This window comes from Chiloscyllium punctatum, chromosome 13 (assembly GCF_047496795.1).
Source record: "Chiloscyllium punctatum isolate Juve2018m chromosome 13, sChiPun1.3, whole genome shotgun sequence".
In the NCBI taxonomy this organism is placed as follows: domain Eukaryota; kingdom Metazoa; phylum Chordata; class Chondrichthyes; order Orectolobiformes; family Hemiscylliidae; genus Chiloscyllium; species Chiloscyllium punctatum.
In genome coordinates this window covers 85745659-85760252 of record NC_092751.1, presented here as the reverse complement: position 1 = coordinate 85760252, position 14594 = coordinate 85745659, and the positions used below count along the sequence as shown (strand labels likewise).

The 14594-nt window shown below is 45.5% G+C and overlaps 1 protein-coding gene across 2 annotated transcripts in view; it reads right to left on the bottom strand.

Moving 5' to 3' along the window:
• LOC140484595 (L-threonine ammonia-lyase) overlaps nucleotides 1-1183 on the bottom strand; it is a 56352-nt gene extending 55169 nt beyond the window's left edge. For both annotated transcript variants that reach the window (XM_072583086.1, XM_072583088.1), the window contains exon 1: nucleotides 921-1183. In XM_072583086.1, coding sequence (XP_072439187.1) covers nucleotides 921-1021 — 101 coding nt within the window. In that variant the 5' untranslated portion in view covers nucleotides 1022-1183. The remainder of the gene's footprint in view (nucleotides 1-920) is intronic.
• Nucleotides 1184-14594: the final 13411 nt, after the last annotated feature.

Sequence of the window (14594 nt, the reverse complement as noted above, 5' to 3'; positions counted from 1 at the left end):
CATTTCTCACTAGAAGCTTTTGCAGCCTCTTTAATCTACTACAAATGCACGAAAACTCCACCAAGAAGATCTGTTGGAGACTTTTAAGCCAAGTCAAGCTCTGGTTAAAGTCATTGGCAGTCCAAAGTTGGTCCCTGAAGTTATTTTGAATGCCTCTAACATTACACAGAGATTACAGCAAGGCAATAGTTCACTCAGTCCACGGTGGTGTTTATCTCCAACTGTATCCTAATCCCTTTTCACCCTACTCCCTTATCCTTTTATCCCTTCCTCCTTAACCTGCCTATTTAATCCTTAAATTAAAGTGATAATTCGAGTAGTGAATTCCACAAGCTTACAACTTTTTGTGTAAGAAATTTCTACAGCTGCCTGTGTTAAATCGCTTTCACTTAATTTTATATCTATTTGCTGTTTTTCTGGGACCCTGAAATTATTGGAGACCCCGTTAAATCATTCTAAATAATCAGAATGATTACTCAATTAATAGGCCAACAGCAAAACCAAAAAAGCATAAAAGGATTTCAACAGTACCACAGTGGGAAGGAGAGGGGGAGGAGGAGAAAGAAGCCTTCAGACAGATTCAATCTGCAACATGGTGATGGTAAGCACTGCTGCTGCTGGAGGTCAGAGTCAATAAATTGTGGAACTGGAAAGGCACAGCAGGTCAGGCAGCATCAGAGGAGCAGGAGAGAGACAATGTTTCGGGCTGGCAGATCTGATGAAGGGTCCCGACCCGAAACGTTGACTTGCTTGCTCTTCTGATGCTGCCTGATCTGCTGTGCCTTTCCAGCTGCACATTTTATCGACGTCAATCTGCAACACGCCATGGTCATAACACAAAACTGCTCTGGACGAGCCACAAGGGCAGAGGAGGGCCTTGAGAGGCAGGCTATTGCTAGAAACTAGAACTGAATCCCAACCTTCTCCAAAAGGGATCATATTCCTCATCTTCTGAAGAGATCTTCTTGGGAGATTTGTTGCTCACGGACCTTGAAAACAGAAGCTGGGCAGCAAGGTGCATGTTTTCCTGTTTGACGATGATACCAGCAGTTTCATGCAGCAGTAGAGCTGGATCTCAGAATATTCTTGTTCCCTTAAAGCAGTTTCTGAAACAACAGAGTTGCGCTTGAATTGAATTCTAATTTAAAACTATCGACCTTTCCTGAGATGAAGAGTTCTTCTTGTTCACTCAGCAGCTACTGAGGGTGAGACTGCTGGAGGCGGTGTTTAAAGAGATTAGTTCACACCAAGCTGTCTCTATCAATTTAGGAAATACTAAGATTAGTTATGACTGACTTCCTCACTGAATAACACCATCAAAGCTTTCAAGATTTACCATCTTTCAACAGGAGGAGCTTCTTAAAGAAGCAGTTCTAATGTACTTGCTTATATACGCATAACCCAGCAAGAATGCCATAGTAATATTAAAGAAACAATATGTAAACTTTGATCAATTCTAATATCCCACGGGCTTATCTGGACTACAATCTTGGACAAGGTAGCATATGAGAGAGGAAAAGGCTACTATGGGCCTCAAAATTTGGGTTACATAGTCATTCACATTTGAATGAAATGGATTACATTATTCATAATACTTAGGAGAAAGGGGTTACATTGTTTAGTAAGTGGCAGCGGGTACTGCAGATGCTGGAGATTTGAGTCACGATTAGAGTGGTGCTGGAAAAGCACAGCAGGTCAGGCAGCATCCAAGGAGCAGGAAAATCGATGTTTCGGGCAAAAGCCCAATTCTAAATTGCCCATAGTGTTAGGTGCTTTAGTCAGAGGGAACTGGGTCTAGGTGGGTTACTATTCGGAGGGTTGGTGTGGATTTGTTGGGTGGAAAGGCCTGCTTCCACACTGTAGGGAATCTAATCTAATCTAATGCTGCGGTTTTGGAATCCTCTACCACCCCCTCCTCCACTTACTTTCATTGGGTGACAGTGGAGAAATAAAACTGGAATGCATTTTATCCATCAGTCTCACTTGCTTGCATCACTGTTAAAGAGCAATCTACTTTGCCTCGGAGCTGACAAGCCCATTAATCTGCTCTAGTGGGTACAAAAGGGTAACTTCATCTTGCCCTCCAAGCAATCCAGGTAAAACTCTAAAACATGAATCCAGTTTAAAATAGGCGCACCCAGATGTGAACACTTCCATTACACTAATGACTTATCCCAGCAGTAAATGGCCCACAATCAATTAAGTACCTGTGAAGTAACTGTTGGAAATTATGTACAGCAAGGATCCATGTACAGTAAGTTTTAAAGCAAAATGCTTGTGGATTCTGGAAATCTAAAATAAAAACAGAACATGCTGGAAAAACTCAACAGTTCTGCCAGCATCTGTAGAGAGAGAAACAGAATTACCTTTTGAGTCCAAAACAACCAGGCCAACATCCCCAGCATCGAGGCTCTGGCCATCCTTGATTGGCTACAATGGGCTGCGCACGTTGTCTGCATGGCCTACATGAGACTACCCAAGTAGAGGCTCTGCTCCCAGCTTTAAAATGGCAGGCAAGTCCCAGGTGGACAAAGGAGATGCTTCAGTGATACCCTCAAGGCCTTACTGAGGAAGTCGAAGAGTGTGGTGCTGGAAGACACAGCTGGTCAGGCAGCATCCGAGGAGCGGAAGAGTCAACGTTTTGGGCATTTAGCCTTCATCAGGAATGTGGCTTGTGGGCCAAGGGGGCTGAGAGATAAATGGGAGGGGGTGGGGCTGGGGGCTGAGAGATAAATGGGAGGGGGTGGGGCTGGGGGCTGAGAGATAAATGGGAGGGGGTGGGGCTGGGGGGAAGGTAGCTGAGAATGCAATAGGTAGATGAAGGTGAGGGAGAAGGTGATAGGTCTGAGAGGAGGGTGGAGCAGATAGGTCAGAAGGAGGATGGAGAGGTAAGACAATTCAATGGGGCAGAGCCAAGTTGGGAGGTTGGGACTAGGAATAAGGTGGAGGGAGGGGAAATGAGGAAACTGGCGACATCCACATTGCTGCCATGTGGTTGAAGTGTCCCAAGACGGAAGATGAGGCATTCTTCCTCCAGGCATTGGGTGATTAGGGTTTGGCGATGAAGGAGGCCCAGGACCTGCATGTCCTTGGTGGAGTGGAAGGGGGAGTTAAAGTGTTCAGCGACAGGGCGATGGGGTTGGTTGGTGCGGGTGTCCAGAGATGTTCTCTGAAATAATCCGCATGTTGGTGTCCTGTTTCCCCGATGTAGAGGAGACCATATAGGGTACACCCGATGCAGTAGATGATGTCTGTTTTTCAGCGGCAGCAGCAACTTGAAAGGCAGCAGCTTGGGCCAGGGGCCTGCTGGGAGTGGTAAGTCACTGATCTGAACCTTTAAAAACTTACCTCGAGTGCAGGAGTCCTCCATTTCTGTTTTTCAGCAACAGTAGCAACTCGAAGGGCAGGAGCTTGGACCAGGGGCCTGTCGGGAGTGGTGAGTCACTGATTTGAGCTTTTATATTTAAAATCAGAGACCAGAGGTTTCTGGAAAAGGAGGGACTTCTTTTTATTTCCATCCTGCTATATAAGTCAGTGTTTCCTAAACCCGAGACCCTACCTTTGTAGGGCCTCCCACCCAACCACCTCCTCGAACCTTAAAGACCAGGAACATATCAGGTAAGCGTCTCTTCGTTTTTACTTTGTGATAAGGGGACTAGCAGGGATGGCAGAGCAGGGAGAGCGATGTTCCTCCTGCATGATGTTTGAGGTGAGGGACGCCATTCGTGTCCCATCCAAGTACATCTGCAGGAAGTACACCCAACTCTCACTCCACCAAGACCGTGTTAGGGAACTGGAGCGGGAACTGGATGAACTTCGGATCATTCGGGAGGCAGAGGCTGTGATAGATAAGAGTTACAGGGCAATATTTACTCCTAGGCATGAAGAAAGCTGGGTGACTGTTCAAAGGGGGAGAAAACAGTCAGTGGAGGGATCCCCTGTGGTCGCTCCCCCCCCCCCCCCCCCCCCCCCCATGTATATAGTTTTGGATACTGTTGAGGGGGACAACTTACCAGGGGTATGCAGTGGGGCACAGGTCTCTGGCACAGACCCTGTCCCTGTTGCACAGAAGGGAAGGAGGGAAAGGAGAGTGTTAGTCATTGGGGACTCAATAGTTAGAGGGTCAGATAAAACGTTTATTGGAATGAGACTCACGGTTGGTGTGTTGCCTCCCAGGTGCCAGGGTCCGTGATGTCTTGGATCATATTTGTGGGGTCCTGAAGGGGGAGGGTGACCAGCCTCACATCATGGTCCATGTAGGTACCAACGACATAGGTAGAAAGAGGGATAGGGATGTAAAGCAGGATTTCAGGAGCTAGGGTGAAAGCTGAGAGCTAGAACAAACAGAGTTGTTATCTCTGGTTTGTTACCCATGCCACGTGATAGCGAGACAAGGAATAGGGAGAGATATCAGCTGAACATGTGACTGCAAGGATGAGAGGGTTTCAGGTTCTTGGACAATTGGGGCTCATTCTGGGGAAAGTGGGACCTGTACAAACAGGACAGTCTTCACTTGAACCCAGAGCGGTACTAATATTTTAGGTGGGAAATTTGTTAGTGCTATTCGGGTGGGTTTAAACTAGCTCAGCAGGGAGATGGGAACCTGAGGTGTATTTGCAGTGCAGAGGGGGATGAGAGTAGGGAGGACAGGGACAGGATTTCAGGGTCACAGGAATGTGCTGGTAGACAGCAAACTGGTTTGAAGCGTGTCTACTTCAACGCCTGAAGTATCTGAAATAAAGTAGGTGAGCTTGAAGCATGGATAGGTACCTGGGAACTTCGGTGTTGTGGCCATTTCGGAGACATGAATAGAACAGGGTGAGGAATAGATGTTGCAGGTTACAGGGTTTAGATCTTTCATTAAGAACAGGCAAGGCGGTAAAAGAGGGGGAGGTGTGGCCTTGTTAGTCAAGGATAGTATAACGGTGACTGAGAGAACTTTTGATGAGGACTTGTCTACTGAGGTAGTGTGGGCTGAGGTTAGAAACAGGAGAGGAGAGGTCACACTGCTTGGAGTTTTTTTAATAGGCCTCCACAGAGTTCCAGGAGAGAGGATTGGCAAAATTATTCTGGGTAGGAGTGAAAGGAACAGGGTGGTCATTATGGGGGACTTTAACTTCCCCAATATTGACTGGAAATGTTATAACTCTAGAATGTCGGATGGATCAGTTTTTGTCCAACGTGGAAGGGCCGACAAGAGGGGAGGCCACACTGGATCTGGTTCTTGGTAATGAACCAGGCCAGATGTTTGATTTAATTGTAGGTGAGCACTTTGGAGAAAGTGACCATAATTCAGTTACGTTAGTTTAGCAATGGAAAGGGATAGGTACATGCCACAGGTCAAGAGTTACCGATGGGGCAAGGGCAATTATAATGCGATTAGGCAAGAATTAGGATGCATAGAATGGGGTAGCAAAATGGAGGGGATGCAGACAGTGGAAATGTGGAGCTGATAAGGAACAGATATTGTGTATCCTTGATAGGTATGTCCCTGTCAGGTAGGGAGGAAGCGATAAGGGAACCGTGGTTTACTATAGAAATTGCATCTCTTGTTAAGCAGAAGAACAAGGCTTATGTGTTGATGAGGCAAGATTGTTCAGTGGAGGCGATAGAGAGTTATAGATCAGCGAGGAAGGATTTAAAGAGAGAGTTAAGAAGAGCATAGAGAGGACACGAGCAGTCTTTAGCAAATAGAATAAAGGAGAACCCTAAAGCTTTCTGTAGGTATGTGAGGAATAAGAGAATGACTAGGATAGGAATAGTGGATTAGTGGTGCTGGAAGAGCACAGCAGTTCAGGCAGCATCCAACGAGCAGCGATAGGAGGGGCCAGTCAAAGATAGAAGTGGGAAGTTGAGTGTGGGCCCTGTGGAGATCGGAGAGGTGTTAAATGAACATTTCTCATCGATTTTCAGTCAGGAAAAGGAGAATATTTTAGAGGAGAAGAATGAGGTACGAGATATTAGACTAGAAAAGATTGAGGTTAGTTACAAACAGGTGTTATCAATTCTAGAAGGAGTGAAAGTAGACAAGTCCCTTGGGCCGGATGGGATCTGTCCAAGAGTTCTCTGGGAAGCTAGTGAGGAGATAGCAGATATTTGAGTCATCGTTGGCTACAGGTTTAGTAGCAGAGAAGGGCAGTAGAGATGACTCAGGTAATTATAGACCAGTGAGCCTTACTTCTGTTGTAGGAAAGGCTTTGGAAAGGATTATAAGAGATAAGATTCATAATCATCTAGCAAGCAACAATTTGATTTCAGGTAGTCAACATGGTTTCGTCAAGGGCTGATCGTGTCTCACAAACCTCATTGAGTTTTTTGAGAAGGTGACTAAGCATGTAGATGAAAATAGGGCAGTGGACTTCAGTAAAGCCTTTGATAAAGTTCCACATTGTAGGCTATTGGAGAAAATGCAGAGGCATGGGATTGACGGTAATTTAGCAGTTTGGATTAGAAACTAGCTTGGTAGTAAATATTCAGCCTGGAGCCCGGTTATTAGTGGTTTTGATTAGATTACTTACAGTGTGGAAACAGGCCCTTCGGCCCAACAAGTCCACACCGCCCCACCGAAGCACAACCCACCCATACCCCTACATCTACCCCTTACCTAACACTACGGGCAATTTAGCATGGCCAATTCACCTAACCTGCACATTTTTGGACTGTGTGAGGAAACCGGAGCACCCGGAGGAAACCCATGCAGACACGGGGAGAATGTGCAAACTCCACACAGTCAGTCGCCTGAGGTGAGAATTGAACCCGGGTCTCTGGTGCTGTGAGACAGCAGTGCTAACCACTGTGCTACCATGCCACCCAAAAGGATCTATTTCGGGGCCACCGCTGTTTGTCATTTCTATAAATGACTTAGACATAGGCATAGGTGGATTACTAAATTTGCAGATGACACTAAAGTCGGTGGAGTAGTGGACAGTTTGGAAGAATGTTACAGATTGTAGGGGGACTTAGATAAACTGAAGGATTGGGCTGAGAGGTGGCAAATGGAGTTTAATGCAGCTAAATGTGAGGTGATGCACTTTGGGAAGAATAACAGGAAGGGAGAGTACTGGGTCAATGGAAAGATTCTTGGTAGTGTGAATGTACAGAGGGATCTTGGAGTCCATGTACATAGATCCCTGAAAGTTGCCACCCAGGTTGATAGTGCTGTTAAGAAGATACACAGTGTGTTAGGTTTCATTGGTAGAGGGATTGAGTTCCGGAGCTGCAAAATCATGCTGCAACTATACAAAACGCTGGTGCGGCCACACTTGAAATATTGTGTACAGTTCTGGTCGCCATACTTCAGGAAGGATGAGGAAACATTGGAAAAGGTGCAGAGGAGATTTACAAGGATCTTGCCTGGTTTGGAGGGAAGGTCTTATGAGGAAGGGCTGAGAGACTTGGGTCTGTTCTCATTGCAAATAAGAAGGCTAAGAGGGGATTTGATAGAGACATACAAGATGATCAGAGGATTAGATAGGGTAGACAGTGAAAACCTTTTTCCTAGGATGATGACATCAGCTTGTACGAGGGGCTATAACTACAAATTGAGGGGTGATAGATTTAAGACAAATGTCAGAGGCAGATTCTTTACTCAGAGAGTGGTAAGGGCTTGGAATGCCCTCCCTGTCAATGTAGTCAACTCAGTCACATTAGGGAGATTTAAACATTCCTTGGATAAGCACATGGATGATGATGGGATAGTGTAGGGGGAATGAGCTGAGAATAGTTCTTGGGTTGGCGCAACATCAAGAGCCGAAGGGCCTGTTATGCACTGTATTGTTCTATTTGGATTTAGATTTAGATTACTTACAACGTGGAAACAGACCCTTCAGCCCAACAAGTCCACACCGACCTTCCGAACAGCAACCCACCCATACCTATTCCCCTACGTTTACCCCTTCACTTAATACTACGGGCAATTTAGCATGGCCAATTCACCTAACCTGCACATTTTTTGGACTGTGGGAGGAAACCGGAGCACCCGGAGGAAACCCACGCAGACACGGGGAGAATGTGCAAACTCCACACAGACAGTTGCCTGAGGTGGGAATTGAACCCGGGTCTCTGGTGCTGTGAGGCAGCAGTGCTGCCCACTGTGCCACCGTGCCACCCACTATGTTCTATGTTCTATGTTCTATGAAGTACAGGTAAACCTCTGTTGGATGTGGAAGGATCCTTAGTGTCCTTGGTTGGAGGTGAGGAGGGAGGTGTGGGTGCAGGTTTTGCACTTCCTGCGAAGACAGGGGAAGCTAGTGGGGGTGGGGTGTGGATTGGTCGGGGCGTGGACCTGACAAGGGAGTCGCGGAGGGAATGGTTTCTCCAAAACACAGATATGGGGAGGGAAATATTTCTCTGGTGGTGGGATCTGTTTGTAGATGGCGGAAATGGCAGAGGATGATGTGGTGTATTCAGAGGTTGGTGGTGTGGAATGTGTGGACCAGGGGAGGCTCTATCCTTGTTGCGGTTGGAGGGGTGGGGTTCAGCCTGGCTATCACCTTGCACCTCACCAACTTCCAGATACACCACATCATCCTCCGCCATTTCTGCCACCTACAAAAAGACCCCACCACCAGAGATATATTTCCCTCCGCATAGCTGTGTTTCGGAGAGACCATTCCCTCTGCAACTCCCTCGTCAGGTCAATGCCCCCCACCAACCCACACTCCCCTCCCGCACCTCCCCCTGCCATCGCAGGAAGTGTAAAACTTGTGCCCACACCTCCCCCCTCACCTCTATCCAAGGCTTCACAGAATCCTTCCACATCTGACAGAGATTTACCTGTACTTCCACACACATCACCTGCTGCATTGGTTGCACCCAATATGATCTCCTCTATACTGGGGAGACAGGACACCAACTTGCAAATCATTTCAGACAACATGTCTAGGACACCTGCACCAACCAACCCCACTGCCCTGCGGCTGAACACTTCAAAACCACCTCCCACTCCACCAAAGACATGTAGGTCCTTGGCCTCCTCCATCGCCAAATCGTAACCACCCGACACCTGGAGGAAGAACGTCTCATCTTCCGCCTTGGGACACTTCAACCACACAGGATCAATGTGGATTTCACCAGTTTCCTCAATTCCCCTCCCCCCACCTTATCTCAGTCCCAACCTCCCAGGTCAGCACCGCCCCCTTGAACTGTCCTACCTGTCCATCTTCCTTCCCACCTATCCTCTCCACCCTCCTCTCCGACCTATCATTTTCACCCCCACCTTCATCTACCTGTGGCATTCCCAGCTGCCTTCCCCTCAGTCCCATCCCCCTCCCATTTATCTCTCAGCCCCGTTGGCCCACAAGCCTCATTCCTGATGAAGGGCCTATGCCCGAAACATTGACTGTCCTGCTCCTCAGATGCTGCCTGACCTGCTGTGTTGTTCCAGCACCACACTCTTCGACTCTGATCTCCAGCATCTGCAGTCCTCACTTTCTCCTCATTGGGTAAGTGCGGTATTCGCACAGACACTTGAGTCTCATTGACCCGAGACTGTCGAAGGTGGAGGAGGAGCATCCTTAAAGGCGTCGAGCACCTTGAGACCTGCTGTTCGGGAAAAAGTGGAAGCCAGGTGAAGGAAGCAACAGGAGCGCATTGCCACAGCAACACTCCACCCACCCCTTCCTGTGCCCACCACCTGTTCCAAGTGGAAAGAGCCTGCGATAGCCACATCGGTCTGTACACTCACCCTGAGAGTGGAAGAGAGTCATCCTCATCTGCGACGGATTGCTCATGAATGAATGACTCTATTTTGTTTTTTTTATACTTTCCATGTGCCTGTCTTTCAGTTTTACACATATCTGTTCTCTATTCTGCCATTAACTTACTCTGAATTAATGTTTTGATTCTTTAAAACAACCATTACCATTCCCTTTTGCCTTTTGTTCCATGATATCATTGTTATTTAACTCTCCTGCCCTCCAATCTATCCTTCATTTGTTATCTGGCTTACTTTTGCTTTTTTGCAACTCCAGAACACCCATCTTACCTCCCTTCAGTTCCAAAGAAGGATCATGTTTAACTTAAAACATAAACTCTGTTTCTCTCTACATAGATGCTATTAAACCAGCTGAGTATTTCTGTCACATTCTTTTTACTTTAGTACATGAAGTGCAATTGTTCAAGAAGGCAGCTCACCGCAACCTTCTTGAGGCCATCCACGGACAGGCAATAAATGCTGGCCAGCCAGCGACACCCACGTCCGATGAATGAATAAAAACAATTCCTGGCATTCACAATTTTTATCCTATTTTAGCGCTGAAAGGAGGCTCTGCCTGCTCTTTCAGGCAAATGTAAAAGGCAATTTTTAAAGAAGAACGGGGAATATTCCCTGTTGGTTTCCCGACCAACATTTATCCCACAACCAAATATCACCAAATCAGATAATCTGGTCAAATCAAATTGCTGTTTGTGGACCTGGCAGTATCTGTATAGGGCAAAAGTCAATATTTCTTAGGTATATGGGAAATGGGAGATGGAGTATGCCACAAGACTGCTCCATCATTCAGTCCCACAAGACTGCTCCATCATTCAGCCCCACAAGACTGCTCCATCATTCAGCCCCACAAGACTGCTCCATCATTCAACTAGATCATGGCTGACCTTCTACCTTACTGCACCATGCCTATACCATAAGAGGAAGTGGCATAGCAGTAACAGCATTATGCTAGTCCCAGGCTAATAGTCTGGGGAAATGGATTCTCTAACAGCTGAGAATGGGAAGTTAATGTTAGATAAAAAGGAAGTGGTGGCGGTAATTAATAAACATTTTGTTTCAGTCTTGACATTGGAGGCTATTTAAAAAAACAGTAACAGTTGTAAATCAGTAAGTTGAGTGAAGAGATACACTTGGTTTATAATCACTAGGTAATTGGCGCTAAGATGTTGGGAAGAGATTTGCATTAGTCGGGGAATCTTGAAATGGTGGACATGGTTGCAGAATAAAGGGACAATCAATCAAAACTGAGTTACAAGCACATTCCTTCTTTCAGAAGCAGGTGAATGTTTGGAATTTTATCCCCAGAGAGTTGTGGAGGCTAGGTGAGTGAAAGTATTTAAAGAGGAGGTAGATAGATTTTCAAAACGTTGGGGAGTTGAGGGCTATGAGGAGCTGTCATGAAAGAGGACTTGAGACTTGGGGCAGATCAGTCATATTCTTATTGAATGGTGGGGTAGGCTTGAAGGGACAAATAACACACTCTTGCCCCTATTTCTTATGTTCCTTTGTTATAACTGGAAAACCTCAGTATTTGGAAAGAGTCAATATGGTTTTGTGAAAGGGAAATTGTGTTTAACCAATTTATTGGAATTCTTTAAAAGGATAACATGTCCTGAACATAAAGGGAAGCTCACTGATGTTCTGTCCATGGATTTCCAGAAATCATTTCACAAGGTTCCACATAAAACTTATTGTGCTCAGTAGAGCTTATGGTGGATGGAGTAACATGCTAACATGGACAGATTTCCTAACTGGCAGAGAACAGAGCATGTGCAAAAACAGATCTTTTTCAGATTGGCAGGATCTAATGAATGGAGTCCCTCAAGCACTGGGAATTCAACTTTTTATTTCAATGACTTAGATGAGGGGATCAAAGGCTAAATAGCTAAATTTGCAGAGGACAGAATGGTACGTTAGATAGTTGTTCATTTTGGCAGGAAAATTAAAAAGCACAGAGTATGACTGCAGAATTCTAAAGTGTAGAGAAATCAAAGTGATTTGATGAGTCACTTAGGTTAAAATGCAATTACAGCAAGGCCAATGGAATGCAATCCTTTATGAGGAGAGGAATTGAACATAAAGATTAGGATGGTACAGGGCATTGGTGTGACCACATCTTGAATTGTGTCTGTATTTGGAAGTGGTTCAGAACAGATTTATAGAGTTATAGAGATGTACAGCATGGAAACAGACCCTACGGTCCAACTTGTCCATGCTGACCAGATATCTTCAACTAATCTAGTCCCATTTGCCAGCATTTGGCCCATATCCCTCTAAACCCTTCCTATTCATATATCCATCCAAATGCCTTTTAAATGTTGTAATTGTACCAGCCTCCACCACTTCCTCTGGCAGCTCATTCCATACACACACCAATCTCTGTGTGAAAACGTTGCCCCTTAGGTCCCTTTTAAATTTTTCCACCCTCACCCTAAACCTATGCCCTCTAGTTCTGGACTCCCTCAACCCAGGGAAAAGAACTTGGCTATTTATCCTATCCCCCTCATGGTTTTATAAACTTCCATAAGGTTACCCCTCAGCCTCCAACACTCCAGGGAAAACAGCCCCAGCCTGTTCAGCCTTTCCCTGTAGCTCACATCCTCCAACCTTGGCAACATCCTCGTAAGTCTTTTCTGAACCCTTTCAAGTTTCACAACCAGAATTGCACACAATATTACAAAGGTGGCCTAACTAGTATCCTGTATAGCCACAACATGACCTCCCAACTGCTCTGATTTGCCTTTCCAAACTGCAGCACCTCACATTTATCTCAATTAAACTCCATCTGCCACTCATTGGCCCATCTTATCAAAATCCTGTTGTACTCTGAGGTAACCTTTTTTGCTGTCCGCTACACCTCCAATTTTGGTGTCATCTGAAAACTTACTAACTACAGCTCCTATCTTCCCATCCAAACCACTAATATAAATGACGAAAAGCAGTGGACTCAACACCAATCCTTGTGGCACACCACTGGTCACAGCCGTCCAGTCTGAAAGGCAACCCTCCATCACCATCGCTGTCTTCTACCTTTAAGCCAATTCTGTTTCCAAATGGTCAGTTCTCTCTGTTTTCTGTATAATCTAACCTTGCTAACCAGTCTACCATGAGGAACCTTGTTGAACGCCTTACTGAAGTCCATATACAGGTAGATCATGTCTATCACTCTGCCCTTATCAATTCCCTTTGTGTTACTTCTTCAAAAAACTCAATTAATTTTGTGAGACACTATTTACAAAGCAAGAAGCCATGTTGACTATCCCTAATCAGTACTTGCCTTTCCAAGTACATATAAATCCTATCCCTCAGGATTCCCTCCAACAATTTGTTCACCATTGATGTCAGGCTCACTGGTCTATAGTTCCCTGGCTTGTCCTTACCACCTTTCTTTAAGTAGTGGCACCACGTTAGCCAACCTCCAGTCTTCCAGCACCTCACTGTGACTATTGATGATACAAATATCTCAGCAAGGGGGCCAGCACTCACTTCCCTAGCTGTCCACAATACTCGATTAACACCTGGTATGAGCATGTTGTCATGTGGGCAAGGATTGGGCACACTGAGCTTGTGAGGATTAATTTGGCTACTGTTTAGAAGATTCTGAGTGGCCTTGATAGAGTGAATGTGGAAAAAATGCTAACTCTTGTGGGAGAGTCCAGAACCTGGGGACACCGATTTAAAATTAAGCATTGCTATTTTGGACAGAGCTATGCGGTATTTTTTGTTCTTTTAGAGGATTTGGAACTCTGTGCCTCAGAAGGCAATGAATGCAGGGTCATAAAATGTTTTGAGGCATTTTTAAGCGAGTCAAAGATTATCAGGATTAGATAGGAATGTGCTCTTTGGAACACAAACTGATGAGCCATGATCTTACTGAATGACAGAGAAGCTAGAAAGGCCAGATGGCCTACTTCTGGTTCCAATTCATATGATTCAATATCAACTTGAATGTTTTGTTCTGGTTAATAGCAGAAAGAAAGGCTTATATTTATATAGTGCTGTCATTACCTTAGGACCTCCTGAGTGTTGGCAGCCTATTTAGTACTTCGGAAGGGTAATGTATGAACATCTCAATAACCATTAAGAGGTTCTTCAAGTGTGCTCTACCATTCATAAGATTGTGGCTGATCTGATTTTAACCACCACTCTACATTCCTGCATATCCGGTAATCTTTTATCTCCATGGTAATCAAAAATCCATCTATCTGTGCCATAAATATATTTAATGATTCACTGTCCTGTGAGAATGGGAATTCCAAAGATTCACAACCCTCTGTGAGAATGTTTTTCTCATTGCTGTCTTAAATGATTAGGTTAGATTCCCTACAGTGTGGAAACAGGCCCTTCAGCCCAACCAGTTGACCTTCCAAAGAGTAACCCACTCAGACCCATTTCCCTTTGACTAATGCACCTAACACTATGGGCAATTTAGCATGGCTAATTCAACCTGACCTGCACATCTTTGGACTGTGGGAGGAAACCGGAGCACCCGGAGGAAACCCACACAGATACAGGGAGAATGTGCAAACTCCACACAGACAGTCACTCGAGGCTGGAATCGAACCCGTGTCCCTGGAGCTATGAGGCTGCAGTGCTAACCATTGTGCCACCATGCTGTCCCAAATAAGTGGCGACCCCTTATTTTTAAACTATGATCCTTAGTTCTCCCACATGAGGAAATAGGCTTTCTACGCCTACCCAATCTAGAATCTTATATGTTTCAATTAAATCACCTCCCTAATTCCCTCCCTAATGACATTGTGGATCAACGCACAGTGGGTGGACTGTAGTGGTTAAAGAAGGAAGCTCACCACCACCTTCTGTTGGACAACAGGGTACAGCAATAAATGCTAGCTCAGCCAGCGATGTCCACAAATTA